Below are 18,658 nucleotides of genomic sequence, written 5' to 3'. Positions count from 1 at the left end.
GTTTAGGTACTTGTCACTTTATTGATGAAATCCAGTCTTGTGATGACTCAGTACACCGGCTACACATGACCTGTTCACGTTCACATAGCTCTTACACTAGCGTAACAATCAAATAGCATGTCAGACACATGATGAATGCTATAGCAGGCTCATCGACGTGGACAAACAAGTATGGGGATTTTTTTGTGTACCCATCACCCACTGGGACAAAAGTGCCCCCCCATCAAAGTGCCCTTTTCGTGTATTTTTATTTTAAGTGCCAACTTAGACAGGATCCTAAAACACGTGACGTGTATATGACAACATAAATACAGTAACAAGCTTCAAATGGGGAGGGACATCCAAATTCTCTAGCGTTAGACAAAATAGAAGTTATTATGGATGTCCCAAACAAAACAAAACACCATTCACTATAATAGTCAAGTATAATATAGACTGTAACACAGTGGAGTACGATTAGGAGTGCAACACGGAGTCAAAGCATAGAGGACACGTCATACAGCACTACACAAAACTCTGTTTAGGTGGATACGCCACTATTTTGTTCGATTGCTCGGCCGAGGAGGGGTGTTTAGGAAAAATCACATCACCTAAACAAGAGCCGCGATGCGCATGCACCTGGGTCCGCCACTAGACTGGACCGCATTGAATACAAGCGTCTTTAGAGTGAATACATACAGCAGTTTCTTGGTCGACGTGTGTCAATCTGAGGCACCGCAGCCTGGTTTCATTCAAAGTTTGAAAGTGAAATGAATGGACACAGGGTGTGGATTTGCACAGAACAAGCCTACAAACCCACCCGGTTCTTGCAAAAAGGCTGCCTGGTCTCTTTTATATTATATTGCCTAAATGTGTTTTGTAGGAGTTCACCGGTAGAGCCCATGTGTCGTCAGAGGAGTGAATGAATGAATGAATGAATGAATGAATGGTGGGAGTGTTGAGAGCTATAGAGGACAGGTGAAGATGAAGGCGACCCTGTTCAGGCAGCTCAGGCCACAAGAACAACTCGCATGGTGTTGGTGTAACCGGAACCTGGACGCCAGCCGGTCAGGACGATGACGACGTCGCCCTCCTTGAAGAAGCCTCTAGCCTTGCCTGCAAATTCAACAAAAGAAGTACCGTGTTGACTTGAATATCAGACAACTCTGATTTTAAGATGACCCCACTTTTGCGAGACCTGCTTTGGGGGAAATTTTAAGACGAAAAAAAGACATGTACAGTGCCTTGTGAAAGTATTTGGCCCACATTTCAGGCTTCAAGCAAAGATAGAAAATTTGAATTTTTTTGGTGAAGAATCAACACCAAGCGGGACACAATCGTGAAGTGGAACAAAATGTATAGGATATTTTAAACTTTTTTTTAGAAATAAAAACTGAAAAGAGGGGCATGTGATATTATTCGGCCCCTTTACTGTCAAGTGCAGCCAACTCACTCCAGACGTTCCCTGATGATTTCTGCCTGGCAAAATGTGTAAAGTCGATCAAATGCGATTTAAAGGTGAGCGATCACGCACGCTGGCGTAGGGAGGTTTAGACTGCGACAGGCTATCGTCAAATGATTTTACACATTTTCCATTTTCAAGGAAATCCAGGAAAAAATCCGTCACTTGTCAAGGGGCGTACTTTTATCTGGTCGCACATGAGCAAGTAGAGGAAAAATGTACTCGCAGTGTCTCATATTTTAGTCGCAAAATGCAACCATTTAGTCAGTCTGAAGCCCTTTATATTGCTTCTAAAATTAAAAAGGTGTCATTAATGCCCATCCCAAACAAGAATGTTACAGCAGAGCACTTTAAAAAAAAAAAAAAAAAAAAAAAAAGTTTCACTTGTTTTCACTTGTTCACTTGTTTAAAAGGGGAAACAAAACAAAACAAAAAAAAATTGATATTGGTCTTACCCATATCCATGGCAAAGTTGACACGCATGTCCACATCCTCGGCCCACACGTCGTGAGCGGGTTTGGTGTAAAGGACCGGGAAGATCCCGCGGTACAGGTGAGCCTGGCGGGCAGTCTGGGCGTTACGGGTCACGGCCAGGATGGGGGCACGTGGCCTGTATCTGGACAGCAGGTGTGCGGACCTGCAAAGCACACAGTAATGACTAATTTAGGTAATTACAGTACCTTGACCCAATTAATTTTTCCGGTAAGTGAAATAAGCTTATGTAATCAAAAGGAGCTTTTCCAATGCACCACTCCGCTCGCCTCAATGTGCTGCGGTATCGACTATGCACGTTAGGAATCCTAGCTGACCAGCTACTAGAAAGTATCTTGTATTATGCGTTTTTCCCAAAGGAAGAGTCAAAAGTGCCGTGGCAAGCGGCGTGCGTACTGTGCAGTGGAAAAGTGGCGTGAGTAGCAATACGCATAGACGCTGTGACATGAGTTCACTGCAATAATGATGTACTTGTTAAGTCAATTGCTGTCTCCTCCAACCCTACTTAACTGCACACATTCATTCAAAACACAAGATATGGACAAAAGTATTGGGGCACCTGGACCGTATGAGTGTATGTAACCACTTTGCAGGTATACTTGGACGAGCTCTCGTTCATCTCAAGTTTTTCCACAACAAAGTCATGCATGCCTTGAGGGACCTTTCAAACTGAAGTATGCAATTGTGTTTCTCCAAAATTTGTCCATATAATGTGGAAACGAGATCAGTCATCTGGTCCAAAAGAGGGAACCGGGGGGGCGGGGAACGACTTACCCTCTTTGACACTAGGAGCATCCTGCTTGTCTTACCTCCCAGTCTTGGTGAGAACAATAATGGCACTAGCGCAGCACTTGAAAGACGACTCCACAGCACCTACGGCCACCGCCTCGGAGGGGTCTCTGGTCAGGTGGGAGTGTCTCCTCAGCTCTTCGAACAGCTGCCTGTGGAAGGTGGCCGCCTCGGCCTCTCGTGCTATCTGATCCCCAGAAAACCGGTTTGGGAAGGGTGAGGAAGGGGGTTACTTTCGCTCGCACATCACCACCACTTGCCATTCACACAGCTGGGAGGGGCTAGATATCAGTTTACAAAACCTCCTGGTTGATGGGTTTGTTTTATGCTTTCAAATGTGTCTAAATGGACACAACCAAGAAAAAACATGATGGCCAGCCTCTCCCAAGCTTCTGCAAGTTCCTGTCTGGCCCTACACTTCCCTCTCATAGCTCTGACATCATCGGCTTTTGTCGACCTGCAAAAGTACGAGACAGCCGGCCTACCTTCCGGAGCCCGTGAGCACAATGATCGCGGAGGCCAAGCTCTTAAATGAGGCCTCGACAGCTCCGATTGCAATGGCCTCTGCAGGGTCTTTGCAGTACGGCGTGGAGCGACGCAGGTCCTCAAACACCTGACGGTGGAACATGGCGGCCTCTGCTTCGCGAGCGATCTGGTGAGCGAGCGAAGGCACGATGCAACAAGCCAAGGAGCCACCACAACACACACACACACACACAGGATGGTAAAGATGGAGGAAGGATAGGAAACCCAAAGATGTTAAAAAGCACAGAAATGTGAAAAAAACCAGCAAGGAGTGCGTTGTTAATTTGTAGAAGAGAGAGAAAGGCAGGAGAACATTATTAACACCAAAAACTTCACCGCAAGCCTTTGAATGATTCATTAAAATGTGATCTAGGACTACATACGTTAAAGCAATGTTAATGATGATTGTACAGCCACTGTAAAATTAAAAACATGTTAGCTTGCCACACAGTACACACAAATACAAAACACAGCAAGAAATATTGAACAGGAGGAGGAGAGGACAGAACCTTGAAAGCACGTTTTAAAGTCTAAGTCAAGAGTGCTCACACTTTTTCAGCCTGCGAGCTCCTTTTAAAAAGACCAAATCCCAAAGATCTACCTCCTACTTTAAACAGAAAATATACAGTGGTGTGACAACGTGTTTGCCCCCTTTCTGATTTCTTATTTGTTTGCATGTTTGTCACACTTTAACGTTTCAGATCATCAAACTAATTTAAATATTAGTCAATGAAAACACAACTGAACACAAAATGCAGATTTTAAATGGCTACAAGGCCGTGTGGAAAAAGTGATTGCTCCCCACCTGTTAAAACATAACTAAACTGTGGTTTCTCACAACTGAGTTCAATTTGTCTCGCCACACCCTGGCCTGATTACTGCCACACCTGTTCTCAATCAAGAAATCATCTCAATAGGACCTGCCTGACAAAGTGAAGTAGACCAAAAGATCCTGAAAAGCTAGACATCATGCCAAGATCTAACGAAATTCAGAAACAAATGAGAAAGAAAGTAATTGAGATCTATCAGTCTGGAAAATGTTAGAGCCATTTCTAAGCTTTGGGACACCAGCAACCCATAGTGAGAGCCATTATCCACAAATGGGAAAAACATGAAACGGTGCTGAACCTTCCCAGAAGTGGCCGGCCAACCAAAATTACCCCAAGAGCACAGAGGCAACTCATCCAAGAGGTTAAAAGGCAGTTCATGCTTGAAAACCCTCCAATGTGGCTAAATTACAACAATTCTGCAAAGATGAGCTGGCCCAAATTCCTCCACAGCACCGTTTAAGGGACTCATTGCAAGTTATCATAAACGCTTGATTGCTGTTGCTGCTGCTAAGGGTAGCCCAACCTGTTAATAGGTTTAGGGGGCAATCACTTTTTCCCCACACAGAGCCATGTAGGTTTTTTTCTCCTTTAATCATAAAGTCTTACTTAAAAACTGCATTTTGTGTTCAGTTGTGTTGTCATTGACTAATAGTTCAATTTGTTTGATGATATGAAACATTGAAGTGTGACAAACATGCAAAAAAGAACTCAAGAAGGAGGCAAACACTTTTTCACACCACTGTAACACTTGTTTATGTGATCGACCCACATTACCTTTGCCATCGACCCGTAGCTCGTGATCAACAAAATGGGCACACTTGGCCTAAGTTCTCACTTTGTGGTTTGAGTTCAGACAGCGACAGACATACACAGCATGCAAACCTAATTTAAGCAGAACGGGCAGGTGTGGAAGCATAATGCGGTGTCACTCGTGCTTCTGCACAGTATCAGTAAGTACAGTACACAGTAACATGCACAGTAAGCCGCTAAACGGGACAGGCAGGACATTTATGTGATTCACCCTAACTGATGAAGACATCATGCATCAAGAGTTCAAGACTAATAACTCTTGAAAGGTATTATACTGATCAAAGATATGAATATATTATACTGACCAAAGTGAATATGTAGCAAATCAAGGAAAAGGCTTTCTATAGCGGCTTTAAGTCAGTACATTTTGCCAATTATTACAAGCACATTTCCATTGCTATTATGCACTACATATATTAAAACGCCATGCGGTTAGAATAATGAATTAAAAAAACTAATTTCTTGACAGATTACTAAAACAAGAACTCATTTTAGTGGCTACTGTTGGCATGACCAAAAGGAAGCCAATTTGTTGATTTTTGATTTTACCTAATTTAATGTGGGATGTGTTCAATAGAATGTTCATATTAGCATGGTGTAGTACAAGTATATGCCATAAAGGGGCTCCATCCACCTCATTTCAGAGGCTTTTAGAATAATATTGGACACTAGAGTAAGTTTCTTTTCATAAAATGCTCCATACATCTTTGTGTATTAGGTAAATCTGCATACTTCTCTTGGCATGAAAATCTGCAGCCTCCTTCCCTGAACACGCCCCCCACTGAACTGCTTACGTGCTAACGGGTATCAGCAAACAGTAAAGAGCCAGCGGATATTGGCTATACTATAACTGAATAAATAGTCGGAGAATCCGGCACAAACTGCGCTTTTTCACAAAACAGCTGTCCGTGAAGTGGTGAGGCCAGAGGTGCAGTGACCAGAAGATCGGGCTTTAGCTCCTCAGAAATATCTTTCCATTGCTGCCTTACTCCGCTTTACACAATTCTTTCATCAGAAAAAACCTTCCTGCTTTCACTTTCAAGAAGAAGCAACCAACGGTATTGAGCAACGATTACCGTTGGGACACCTGGAAAGTTGCCACGCATGGACTTCCTGGATTGTGATGCGAGATAAGAGTTATATTTTTCTGGCAGTACAATGGCTAGATATCAGCTCGTAAGTTCCGCTCTTGTGAGCTATTTTTATAGTCATCATTATATTTGTCCAAACAAATGTAACTTTAGTTGTACCAGGCATTAAAATGAACAAGAAACTGAAGAAACAACGGTGGTCTACTATTTTTGTCCGTATGAATAAGTTGAAATGTAGGATAGGACCCCTTTGACACAATGGAGGCATGAATGGATTTCACAATCAAGAAGTAACCACCAGAGGGCGCAAGTAACCAAGAACGAATTGGTTTGCTCCATAACATGACAGAAAAAAATCCTGACAATTATCATTTATGAATTGTAGCAATTAATTAAAAATTCAGCCGAAATATTTCTGTATGCAACCGTTCAATATTGTCGAATGTCTATCCCTACCGCTGACCCTCACTTTCTCATATTAAAAAGAGACTGACAGAATCATGCAACATCAGAAATTTGAAGCAGTTAGGTGAAGATTGTTATATCAGAGTGTCTAATAAGAAAAAATACTATAATTAGGGCCCGAGCACACAAGCTGTAGATGTGCTAAGGCCCTATTGTATCTTTATTATCATTACTACTGACCATGTGTTGTGTGCGCACAGCTTCCAGGGGGTAGTCTCCCTTAGCGGTCTCACCACTCAGCATGATGCAGTCCGCCCCATCCAGCACGGCGTTGGCGACGTCGCTGCCCTCGGCGCGGGTGGGCCTTGGCTTCTTGATCATGCTCTCCAACATCTAAAACACAGGTAATGAGACAAGTTTAAAAGGGTGAACCCTGAAATCTCCTCACTTAAAATGGAAAATAGCAGTAAGTGTACATGCATATCCAATGTCTAAAGTTCTGACCTGAGTGGCGCATGTGATTGGCTTGCCGGCTCTGTTGCAGCGGCCAATCATCATTTTCTGGGCAAGGAAGACTTTTTCTGTGGGGATTTCAATACCAAGGTCGCCACGGGCGACCATGATGCCATCGCTGGCCTCCATTATCTCATCAAACCTGTAGGACAGACAACCTCAGTTACACAAGTGTTGTCAGTGGGTGGCATTGTTCGCCTTAGGTGTAGTGTCCGTGTGCATCAGGGAGCAACGTGTGCACATCACTGGCTTTTCACTAAAGATTTGCGAATCTTTTTTTCTATATGAAAATAACACCATGTAAAAACTTCATCGGCACACACCTGCGGACGCCCTCATGGTTCTCCAGCTTGCTGATGATCTTGATGTCTTTGCCCTTCTCCCCCAGCACAGCCCGGACGGCATGGACGTCAGCGGCCTTGCGGATGAAGGAGGCGAAAACCATGTCGACGCCTTGCTCCACACCGAATGTCAGATCCTGGATGTCTTTTTCTGAGACGGCAGGCAGGTCTACAGCGGCGCCGGGGAGGTTGACGCCCTTCTTACTGCCCAGGGTCCCGCCATTCTCTATCTCACACATGAGGAAATCGGACCCTGGAAACGCAATCAGGTGTTACAAAGGCTAACAATATTGGGCACACTTGCTCGATTTTATGAAATCCAAAGCAGGAGCTGTATCTAATAATGCTAATTTTGACTTAAAATTGTCAAAAGAGGTATGAGCAATACAACTAGGCCTGTCATGATAATCAATAAATGGATTAATGAAACGATAAAAAAAAAAAAAATTAGGACGACCTTGATAAATTGACATGTGCATGTACTGGATGAGTATGTGTTTCATCTGCTCGTCTCTCTGTACCACACAGGCTGGATCACAAGAGGGTTCACTCTGCATCTGTCTGTACACATTGGTTTGATAGTGGAATGAACAGAGAGAGTGAACCCTCCTCTCATTCACCCTCTTTGTGGAGGCGGGGCTACTAGTGAGGGGATACAGAGTGCTAGTAGTTAGCCTAGTGAGGCAGAAAGCGACAGCCTCGGTGTGGGAATATTTCCGTTTTAAACAGAATGAGCGCGTTTTCTCAACTGCGGAAAAAAAAAAAAAAACTACCGATGGAGGAGCCTTGGGCAGCGGAGCCTTTTTCCCGACAGTCAGTGCTTATGAAGGCGTTTTGTCGGCAAAGTAAATAAAAACAAAACAGTGCAAAATGGTGCGTGCTCACAGACCGTGTCGCTCGCTACATTGCAAAAGAAATGCAACCATTGAACACGATTATATGGCACCAATTTTATGCCATATAATTGTGATGTTTCCGTGAAACATGAAGAACAACAACAACGTGGTTGATCTCGAACGTCTTTTAAGATCAATAGCTTGCAACTCAGCTAACAACATACATACAGACAACCTCTGTGTCAAGCTAATGTCGCTAACAGAGGTATACTATACTTGAGTGTCATCTAGTGGTTCAAATGTGCATTACACCTCTCATGACAATGAAAAAATTGTCTCAAAAAATGTTGTCGATAATATCGATTATCAACGATAATTTGTAGCACAATTATCGACCAGCAAAATCTGTTATCGTGACAGGTCTAAATATAACTTAAGTTTATTGTGGTAAATCACCCCAGAGTTAAGAGAAAAAGGTGTGATGACAACCGTAAAACAGTTGTCATGGCTGTTTAGTACAATATGGCTAAAACGCAACAAAAGAAAATAGAATTGAGCCGTTTCTAGTCTTCATGTGGTGACTCACCTCCCAGGCACACGCAGCTATCGCTCTCTGCACTGTGTGTAAATATTTTTTTTTACATTATGATGTAGCATTTAAGAACATCTTTTTACACTTGTATTGCAGTTAAGAATGTTAAAATGTCCCTAATGAATTATTTGTACTGTTTCATTGTAACCCTGGAACAGATCTGATCTAGATCTAGATCTAGAACTTTGGTTTTCCATTATCATTGTTCCAACAGGGGACTGAACTGGTGCTGTAACTTTTGGTTCAACTCTGGCTCCAAAAGATTATCAAAATAAAAGCTCCAATTCATTGCTTTTCATCCGGATGTTTGACAAAATAAACGTTATTTACATCCACAGGACATCGGGAAATGAACCTGATGTAGATAGAGCCTGTGCACGGTCAACACTGGTTCAACTCGGGCTTTGAACTAACCCAAGGTTTGCTGCAGTGGAAAAGGGTTAATTGTCCAGTATAAAAAAACGTTCCTCAGCAAGCAGGCTACATATTAAATGTAATTCGACTCCTCTCACCAATCTCCTTGACCTGCAGGGAAATGAGTCCGTCATCAATGTAGATCTTGCTGCCGGGTTCCACGACTTTGGTGATATTCTTGTAGTCCAGCCAGAGGATCTCGTCGCTGCAGTTGTCCTGGTAGGAGTCATCCAAGGTGATCTTGATCATGTTGCCCTTCTTCAGCTCCACCTCAGCTGTACCGCTCTATCAGACAACACACGTCCTTTTGCTTCTTTTGTTTGCCCATCTACATAGTCTTGGACTACAATGAAGGTTTCAAATAAAGTAATCCCTCGCCACTTCGCACTTCACATTTTGTGGCTTCAGTGCTTCGCGGGTTTTTCCAAAATATTCATTAAAAAAAAATAATAATAAAAAAATACAAATGGAAAAAATACAGCCATATCGGCAGACATATTGTGGAAAAACCCAGGGGCGCAAATCCTACTTCGCGGTTTGTCATCTTTTGCGGGAGGTTCTGGTCCCCATTAACCACGAAAAACGAGGGATTACTGTATACATAACAGGAAGTGTTAAACTCACTCCCTTGATGAGGCCGGTCCTGATCTCTGGCCCTTTAGTGTCCAGGGCGATACCAATTGGCCTGTACTGGATGCTTCCGGGCTCAAAGCTCTCACATGCCTCACGCACATTCTTGATGGTTCCAGCGTGGTACTATAAAAGGAGAAAACGAAAACCCAACCTGTTATAAAAACGTAAGTATCAAAAGGAAGCATTTTTCTGCTTTAACCAGCGGTAAAAGCAGAGCAATCAACCTATATGGTGCATGAGTCATTGACTTCTTTGTAACACGCTGATTGACAAAAAGAACCTGCAGTCCAATGAGAACATTGTGGTAAAGATGCTCCAATAAAAGTTCAATAAACTTTTAAGACATGGCATTTTAACTGACACATAAACAGTAGTAATTGCACACCTTGCAACCACCTCCTTGTATTGCCTGCTGAGTACTTTATCTCAGTATCTACAATGACTCATTGGAGCATTGCAGTTTACAATGTTTGCAATGTTATATGATGGTGACAGTTTGACTCTGGATGATTTTGCTATGACAAACTTGGGATTCTAAATACAAATTGTGATGAGAGACGAGTCTTTAAACTCTAGTAGACACATAGCCACGTTAATTCAGTTAGTTGTGACTTTGCAAACAGTCCGCTTTTGCACGTGGCCCATGTCGCTCATGTGTGGAAACCCGTGCTGAGCTGTAGCTGTGTATTACGCCTAAATGAATAGCTGAGGTTGCTTATGTTAGACCCAAAAAAAACAAATATGATGGTTGTGCTTTACTGTTATTGCATGTCCAGACACCATTGTTGACGTGGTTTAGGCATTTCAGATATTATACAATGAACAATGACTGGCAAACTGCAAAAGGCAAACATTGCTTAAAGGACCAGCATACGAACCAATTCCTATCTATCTGTGATAAGGCACATGACTAGGGTCTGACAAAAAAGGTTGAACGTGACTGTCTTTTTGTGGCTGTGGCAAGCTTGTAGCTTGCTTGTTTCCTTTCCACCGAAGAGGATGTTGTGAAATGACCCACCTCGTGTGTGCCGTGGGAGAAGTTCAAGCGGGCAATGTTCATTCCAGACTTGATCATCTCTTTCAGGATGTCCACAGAGCGAGAGGCTGGCCCTAAAGGGTGATATAAATGTGGAAATTCATCATTGTTTACGAGTACACACACTTATTACCCTGCATGCAAATGAACTGTCATGACAGATTGAACAACACTGTGTGCAAGGGCAGTGTGGACACACCAATGGTGCAGATGATGCCAGTATTGCGAGCAGTGGTGGGTTCCGAGTCAATATCCAGCAGGCACATGTGTTCCAGGAAAGTGTCAGCCATGGCGGCGTTGAGCTGCTGCGTCTGGATGAAGGCGGAGCCCATGTCGGCACACTTTAGCTGAGGCATGGCGATTATTATGGGATCTGGAGAGGTCCTGAAAGGAGGAAATTAAACAAGAATATGAGTTGACTTTTTTTATTATAGCCTGTGGTCGTTCTAATACAGCACAGTCTGCAGCTTGTTTTTTTTTGTCCTGTGTTTTATTCCAAAAATTACAGTTACATGGCTCGCATTTTGGAGGAGGATTAGGGCCATATTAATGGATGAATGAGTAAGGACAAAAAATTGAAATGCTGAATTATTAGAAGGCATCATAATAGCGATCACAATAGTTAAATAGGCAAAGTATGAAGTCCATACGCGTGCAGAATAGCGTTTTATATAGAGCCGATTGCTTGAGTACACAGTTCCCTGCCAGCCACCCCCCTCTGGGTTGCCCACGGAAACGACTCATCGTAAGACCCATTGACATGACAGAGATTAATAAGATTTAGCCACGAACATTTAGTAGAAAATACACTGTAAATTCACAGTATAAACATCATAGTATTGATGGCTCAACAAGATTAGCTAGTTTGATTCACTCTTTTTATCCCTCCATTTTCCCATGACAGAGTTTACACAGCCAGGGTATGAAGTGAACACATGCAAGGCATAGCATGAGATGTTTGAAGCACGGTAGGTGCATTTGAGCAGGGACTGCTACTCTACTACAAATGGCTCTCTTGTTGCTATGGTTACATAACCTCATGACAGAATAGGACAGTCTCCGCAAAGGGGATTGGGAAATATTGCACTTTAACACAATATTAAGGTTGCGCATCATAAACTGTACTAAATATGGATTAATAAAAATATGGATGCGCCTTGATATACTAGTGGGATATTCCTACACGTGTGCACATTCTGCAGAGGTTGAGAAATTAGAACCACATCTCTCCACAGCAAAAATGTGTTACATTCGACAAACACTGGTGGTCTCTCTTTGTTTGGTCTCCGCGGGGTGAGGATTCCAGACCTTTGCAGTCTGCCTCCATAGGGCCTGTGCTGACTGATGATGACGTAACAGTGGAAGTGAATGGAGCAGACCAGTGCTGTACGTGCTCTCAGTCACATCCTGCTACTGCAGTAGTACACAGACATGGGACAGGAACCACAGGTTGTTTTTTTCCCCCCCGCAAGCTTTCACCCTTAAGAAAGTACATTAGAAATCTTTCAACCTTGGACTCAGCTCAGCAGTCACCACACCTTCACTAATATTTGTTGTGAACTGCATTGCATTGGAGAACAAGTGGCAGCCTGAATTCCTAATAGTTGAATTACTGCCATGCAGTGGAAACACACAAGTCAATCACCAGCTGATGATAGATACAGTATTTTCTAAAATCGCGACCAATACCCTCATGAGCCTTTTTTTTGTCCCTGAAGGGAAAAAAAGAGCACTTGAATGGCTGGAACTACATTTACTGAGACTGTTACCCTTGTATATCACGGTCGTAGCCATCTGAAAAGCTGTAAAGGTTACGCTGGTGTTCAAAGAGAAAGTGCTCGACAGGAGCATTCAGACGTTCAGATTCAAGGTTTCTAATGGTGAACAAACACAGCCAAATATGGAGTCCAGCAAATTTAGACTAGGGTTCCAGCTGCTATATGTGCAACTACCGTGTATTATATGGCTTACAAAGGGAATATGACAAACACAAAAGGAATATTATGACTAAAAAGGACATTCATTGTGTGCAGCAGTCTTTTATTAATTTAATCCTGCATGTCACCATCCTCTTGGTGTTATGGGAATAACAAAGGTTACATAATTAATAGGAAACACTCACTCACTGGGAGACATGGTTCGCATGTCAGTCCCCAGAAAAGCCAGCTGAGTCACCTCGAAGTGTCCAAAGTCACCCTGACACAGATGCGAGGCTAATTTAAGACCCGGCTGCTAATAATCCCCTCCAATCCCTTCCCAACTCTTTGTGGCAAAGTGTCTCTTGAAAACACACTGGATCACATGACTTCCTATCTTTCTAGACACGTGCCTTATCACCTTTCTGATAAGGGACCCAAATGCAATCATAGGCGAGAGCACTGCAGTCAGGGTGTCATGACATTTAGTGTCACCAACCAAGCACTGCGAGTCTGTGATGCAGCACTTGGGTAATCCAAGATGGCTTCTATGCACTACATACCCCCAGTAGATCTTCCTGGTCCTCTTGGGGACAAAGAGGCAAACCATGGTCGCTGACCGCCAGAGGAAACCCAGCGTGTTGGAGCTTCTAACACCATACCTTGCAGTGGCAGTCCTAGCAGTATTGCCAGATGAAGCACCTGTGCATTGGCCGAACACCTTCAGGAGCTCAAGAGTAAATCCTTTTGGTGCTGCTGATGAAGGGCAGAGACAGCGCCCATGGTGACAAGGCAATCGCCATGACTTGATGCAATGGTTGTACATGAGAGCTCCACTGCACAATGTCACTACGCAACACCCCATGGCCTAAAAACAGTCTAGGGCTAATAATAACATACAGCATGCAGTATGTTTGTAGAAATCCTATACAATGTATGAAGGGACTAATTTTAGACCAGACATTTGGGGTATGTATACACCACAACAAGCTATTAATATGTCCATCCCAGTGTTTCTATTTGGCAATCAGACCTCCCCCAAGATTCCTGAGAACAAAAAGTCATTTAAAAAGGATACATTTTTGATAGAACAGGTATACAGTACAGCATGCTCCCTGGTTAGCATGTGAACCGGCTAACATTAGGAAATGACAACAAAATTTTACATCGGTTTGTGTAAATTTTTTGGTTAGTGTACAATATGAAGCACGTCTTATTGTGTTACGAATACATTGCATGAGTCCTATTGTGTTAGTAATGTATTTTTTTTTTCCACAAAAAAGACCTTGATAGCAGCCAAATGTTTGCCAACACATGGAAACAGGAACCGGAAGACGGACCTTCTGGAATTGATTAATGACACAATCCATGAGATTTTTAACTTAAGTCGAGATGTTGAGAGACAATTTCCGGTCCGCAAACTCTGGAACAGTTGGCAGCTCTGATATGAATACCCAACTTCTCTGAACTTTTCTGGGTTAAGACCTCCTGCATTATTTTGGAATCTTTTTTATTGATTTGCTTTAAAAAAGGTGACATATAACTGGCAGAGAGCGATCACATTCCAGTCATTCTGCAACTCTGCACACGTACTTGCATCCGTGTTCAGTGTTATACATTTGATTGACTTTGTGCAAATCAGGTTAGTCTACAGTGGGAGCAAACTGTGGCAATGTTCCAGACCAGCCGTTTACTAGATGATGAGTCAGCAAGTTAACAGGGCTATGATGGGAAAGAGAGCAGCTGTCAAGTGCACGGAACCCAAGTCAAAGATACACCATATTAGAAACAGAAAATGCACTTCTCACATAACCTAAGCCAAAGCGGAAGGGCGTTTGTTCATTGGAAGAATTTCACCGAACGAGTTTAACAATTTCCCTGGGGAGAGGGAGTAGATTATGACGTATTGATGATGCGAGTTTGGATTAAAAAGGTGCAAATATGAGCGAGAAGAGTGAGCTAAAACATAATTCTTGATGACAAAATTCAGGCTTCAGCTGTTGGTAGGCAGGTCTTCCTAATGAAAAGGTTTATTTGAAAGTGGCACAGCTAAGTATGATAAAAAGGAAACCATGGGTATTAATCTTTGGCGTTATATTGCCTAAAGCAGGGTAGTTGGCGTAAACCTATGAACATACTTTGATGAAAGTATTTAACTCTAATAAACAGGCTTGTCTTGATCATAGCATAGCTATAATATGAGACTAACAAAAGAGAAATTACAAAGGACACAAATGTTGTTACAAAGACTAAACACTGATATATTTTCATTGACAACGGGATCATATGGAATGGCCCTCAAAAACTTGACATCTTGGTATTATTGTCTGTTTATAGCTAGAAAGGCCAATTAGCTTTGAGTCGCTACATGAGCAAAGGCTACATGAGCAAAGGCTGCACTCTGAAGGACAGAAATGACTACAGTGCTCCTATTTGACATCAAGCCACCTGCATATCTGCTTGCAAATGTAGTTAGTGTCAACAAGGCGTCTCCTTTCACTGCAGTGAACCAGAACACTTACCATAAGAGGCTGAATAAACTGCCATTATTTTTTAAGGCGAACTTTCATTTAAATAGTGTGGTTAACCTTACATGCAAGACACGGTGGGGCTGTGATCACAATCGCACTGGCTCTCCTCTGCACATATCTTCAAGCATTGACTCTCCTCTGCAGACATTTTCAAGCAAATTACGAATAAGTGCAATCATTTGCAATTCGAGGATAGCGACGGTTAATTGTGGACTACACTTGGTATGAAACTGTAGTGTAGTCGATGCGACACAAATGACGCTCTTATCACTGCGTCATATTTTCACGTAGGTAAGCGCTAGTGGACGGAAACGACCAATCAGAGGCCAAAGAGACGCATAAGCCACGCCCACAACAGGAAGCATCAGGAAGCGAATCAACAATGGTGAACACTGCGTGCATCACGTTACTATTTCTTCCTGAAATGCATTGAAACCCGCATTGGGATGTCGTGAGTTTGATGAAGAATATAACAAGGCTTTCTTCGACACTGAAAGAGATCATAAAACATACTCGCCCATGACAGAATTACCAAAATTACATCCTTATTGGGAGACTGTATGGCACATCGCAATGTCGACATTCAAGATGGCTGAAAAGTTCATCACATACGTCCACTTGTACATACAGTACATACTCCATACACATTCCAATATGTATTTGCTTTTAAGATAGCTACTTAGAAGATGACAAAAGCGAGTGAGTGGTTAGGTTGATGTACGGTAGATAAGCCGTGGGATGTGAAATGCAACGCCGCGCGTTTTTAGGTGTAAATGTGACAAAATAACAGGCGACACATAAACTAAATTAAACACAACATGGTGACAAAATATGTGTGGTGTTGTTAGTTATACACCCACCTTCTCGCAGGAAACCGCTGACTGATGTAAGAGTCAGTACACTGACAAGCAGCAGCTCAAGGTGATCTCTACTCTCTTACTCCACGGAACTACTTTGTAGGGATGCTGAGGCATATCCATCCGAGATAGACACCATTCTATAATTCATATAAACAGCAAGTATTACCAAACAATAAACATGTACGTTACCTGCTACATTTTATTATCAAATCCTATCGATGTGTTTGATATATTTTTTAAGTTTACGTCAGGAAATTGAGGTTAGTGAGTTTAGCACGCGCACTCGGAAGGATACGCCGGATAGAGCTGTGATGCGAGGGGAAGTCTGAGTGTCAGCCAATCAGAGCGCGAGATTTCATCAGGCCAGGGGGGCCTCAACATGTGACGCATGATGGCGAGTTGCTGCAAGTTTCCGCAAAAAGATTCTTCCTTTTTGTTGAGTACTTCATCAGAGTTTATACCAAACAATGGTTCCACACTATAACTACAAATGTAATGTCTTGACCAGCATCTTTAGTGTTATATTCACAAGCCGCAGCCATTGCATCGTCTTACAAGCTTTACATACGGAGACCATATTCGTTGTCTTGGTATCTGGACCAGGTTTCGCCTCTAAATGAATGTCGCCATCTAGTGTCAAAAAATAAGACCTGCGTTGTACACAGACCAGCCATAACAGCTGCACTATCACAACTAGAGATCTAATGTACTAATACCAAGGGACATTCAAGTAATTACAAACGTATGAACTGTGTTCATTTATGCAAAAGAAGAATGCCAATATTTAATCTGATAATTGAGACTACTGATAATGTGACTACCCAGAATTTGCAGTTTATCACAGCTTTACATTCAAATTGACAGCATTGTTAAATTGTGTTGTGTTGCTATACAGCCTCAACCTCAGTATTATAACCTCATTGCACCCTACACTGCAGTGTGGTGTCAATGATTATCAGTACACAACACATATCGTTTGTCTTATGAGCATAAGAGCATAAACGCAGATAAATGCAGTTCCTCAATTCCAAGTTCCCCTCACGCAGCTCAAACTAGGAAAGGACAGAAAACTTAACTCATCAGGCATTAGGAACGGATCAGTGAATGAATGAAGGAATCTGAGCAAACTGGTATGTGCAAAAACCTTGCAAGATAAGGGTAAGGTACAGCTTGGTATGTGCAAATATTGCATCCATTGTACAAATATTTATACGCAAGATGAGGCACAGAAAGGACTGTGCATTTAAATGTGCAAAAAGTGCCAAAATATATATCAATATAGCAGGATGCATCTCATTTTTTCATCATGTTTTCCAGGACTTATGGCCCACAGCTGTAGGTAAAACCTTCAGTGAATACATCAATCGACTCCTCCCTGTGACCCACTTTGCTCTCACCTGCAAGCACTGCTGCTTCCACTGCCCATGATGGTGCTGTTGTTATCTCACCAGGCACTGTTAGCCTCTGCCTGGATCCACTGCACTCAGCCGCCCGAGGCTAATGGACACACCTGTCCAGGTGATGGACAGAGCGGCCGTCCAGTCCCGCCGCTGCCCTACTGGTCACCTACTGGTGGGGGAACAAAGAGGCACAGTGGAAATCTCCAACATCAGCAGCTAGGATGCCCTAAAGGCTTTAATCAGTAATGTATTTTCTCTTGGAGATATAGAAGTAGGTTTATTTGATGTGCAGCATTTGTTTATTCAAATAAATCCTGCAATTAATTAGGATGCGGCGTCTACCAGAGGCATATATATGGAAAATGTGTTTTGTAGCTTTCTAAGATAGGCTTCTGTTATATTTGTATGTGACATATGCGAAACTAAGATAAACTTTAACTGGACACATTTCTATGTGTGTAATGAAATGTGACTTTTAAAACAAAACACAATTTAATATGGATATAAAAACATCTTAACTTGGATAACAAAATAAACATACAGTAGTGTGTTCTATACTGTATGTCCTCAACAAACTGTATGTGTTATTGATTAGTATGCAATCAGGCCTTGTGGGAAAAAGTCACTATAATTTGGAAATGTCTTCACTTTCTCTTTCTAACAACAGGCAGAGCAGACGGTTGACATGCTTAATCGCTTCAGTCTTTAGGTCAGTCCCAAATAGACACAGTGGGATAACGAGGGTAAAGACAGATTATCCCAAAGGCCTCGTAACGACTGTATTGTCTCCGACATGCACGCGAAGGCAATCCTTACATAATACATTTTATATAATAAATCAGCATAATCTACATCACTGCTTTGTTTTAAATAGAAAATTCTTATTTGAATATAACTAAAATACTCCCATGTGTCATTGCTCTTGAACACTGACCTTAACCGAGGCAAGTGACGCCTGCAGTTCTTTAGATGTTGTTGTGGGGTCTTTTGTGACCTCTTGGATGAGTTGTCACTGCGCTTTTGGGATAATTTTGGTTGGTCGGGAGTGGCTGGTTCCATGTTCTTGCCATTTGTGGATAATGGCTCTCACCGTGGTTCGCTGGAGTCCCAAAGCTTTAGAAATGGCTTCATAACGTTTTCCAGACTGATCTCAATTCATCTCGGTTAAGTCATATTTTAACAGGGGGGCAATCACTTTTTCAA

At 42.4% G+C, this 18,658-nt stretch overlaps 1 protein-coding gene and 1 long non-coding RNA gene across 5 annotated transcripts; one reads left to right on the top strand and one right to left on the bottom strand.

The window, feature by feature from the left end:
- Position 1: 1 nt before the first annotated feature.
- Positions 2-17,587, bottom strand: pkma (pyruvate kinase M1/2a). Of its 4 annotated transcripts, XM_054769743.1 has the most exons (12): positions 17,453-17,587; positions 16,056-16,192; positions 10,948-11,132; positions 10,731-10,822; positions 9,704-9,835; positions 9,178-9,364; positions 7,220-7,490; positions 6,888-7,038; positions 6,624-6,776; positions 3,208-3,374; positions 1,897-2,078; positions 2-1,095 (listed from the first exon to the last, which is right to left on the bottom strand). In XM_054769743.1, the coding sequence occupies exons 3-12, from the start codon at positions 11,102-11,104 to the stop codon at positions 989-991; spliced, it is 1,599 nt and encodes a 532-aa protein (XP_054625718.1). In that variant the 5' UTR covers positions 11,105-11,132; positions 16,056-16,192; positions 17,453-17,587; the 3' UTR covers positions 2-988. The 4 variants fall into 4 exon arrangements, with proteins under 4 accessions (XP_054625718.1, XP_054625717.1, XP_054625716.1 ...); XM_054769742.1 differs by lacking the exon at positions 16,056-16,192 and having other exon boundaries at positions 17,453-17,496; XM_054769741.1 differs by lacking the exons at positions 3,208-3,374; positions 16,056-16,192; positions 17,453-17,587 and adding exons at positions 2,743-2,909; positions 15,258-15,423.
- LOC129178049 (uncharacterized) lies at positions 15,551-18,635 on the top strand. Its single transcript, XR_008569741.1, has 3 exons — positions 15,551-15,580; positions 17,373-17,390; positions 17,507-18,635. It is a non-coding gene; the product is annotated as an uncharacterized LOC129178049 (long non-coding RNA).
- The last annotated feature ends 23 nt before the right edge of the window (positions 18,636-18,658 follow it).

Source organism: Dunckerocampus dactyliophorus, chromosome 3, assembly GCF_027744805.1.
Source record: "Dunckerocampus dactyliophorus isolate RoL2022-P2 chromosome 3, RoL_Ddac_1.1, whole genome shotgun sequence".
Lineage (NCBI taxonomy): Eukaryota > Metazoa > Chordata > Actinopteri > Syngnathiformes > Syngnathidae > Dunckerocampus > Dunckerocampus dactyliophorus.
The sequence above is the reverse complement of the archived record's forward strand: the minus strand, read 5'-3'. Positions and strand labels throughout refer to the sequence as shown.

What these genes read in the sequence shown, in the direction of transcription:
- pkma (XM_054769741.1), bottom strand. Translation starts at nt 15,343, where the DNA reads ATGTCTGCAGAGGAGAGTCAATGCTTGAAGATATGTGCAGAGGAGAGC. An exon ending in TGGCATCATCTGCACCATTG is followed by an intron (nt 10,823 to 10,947) that starts GTGTGTCCACAC and finishes ATCACCCTTTAG; the next exon opens with GGCCAGCCTCTCGCTCTGTG. An exon ending in CCTGCAGGTCAAGGAGATTG is followed by an intron (nt 7,491 to 9,177) that starts GTGAGAGGAGTC and finishes TTGCGTTTCCAG; the next exon opens with GGTCCGATTTCCTCATGTGT.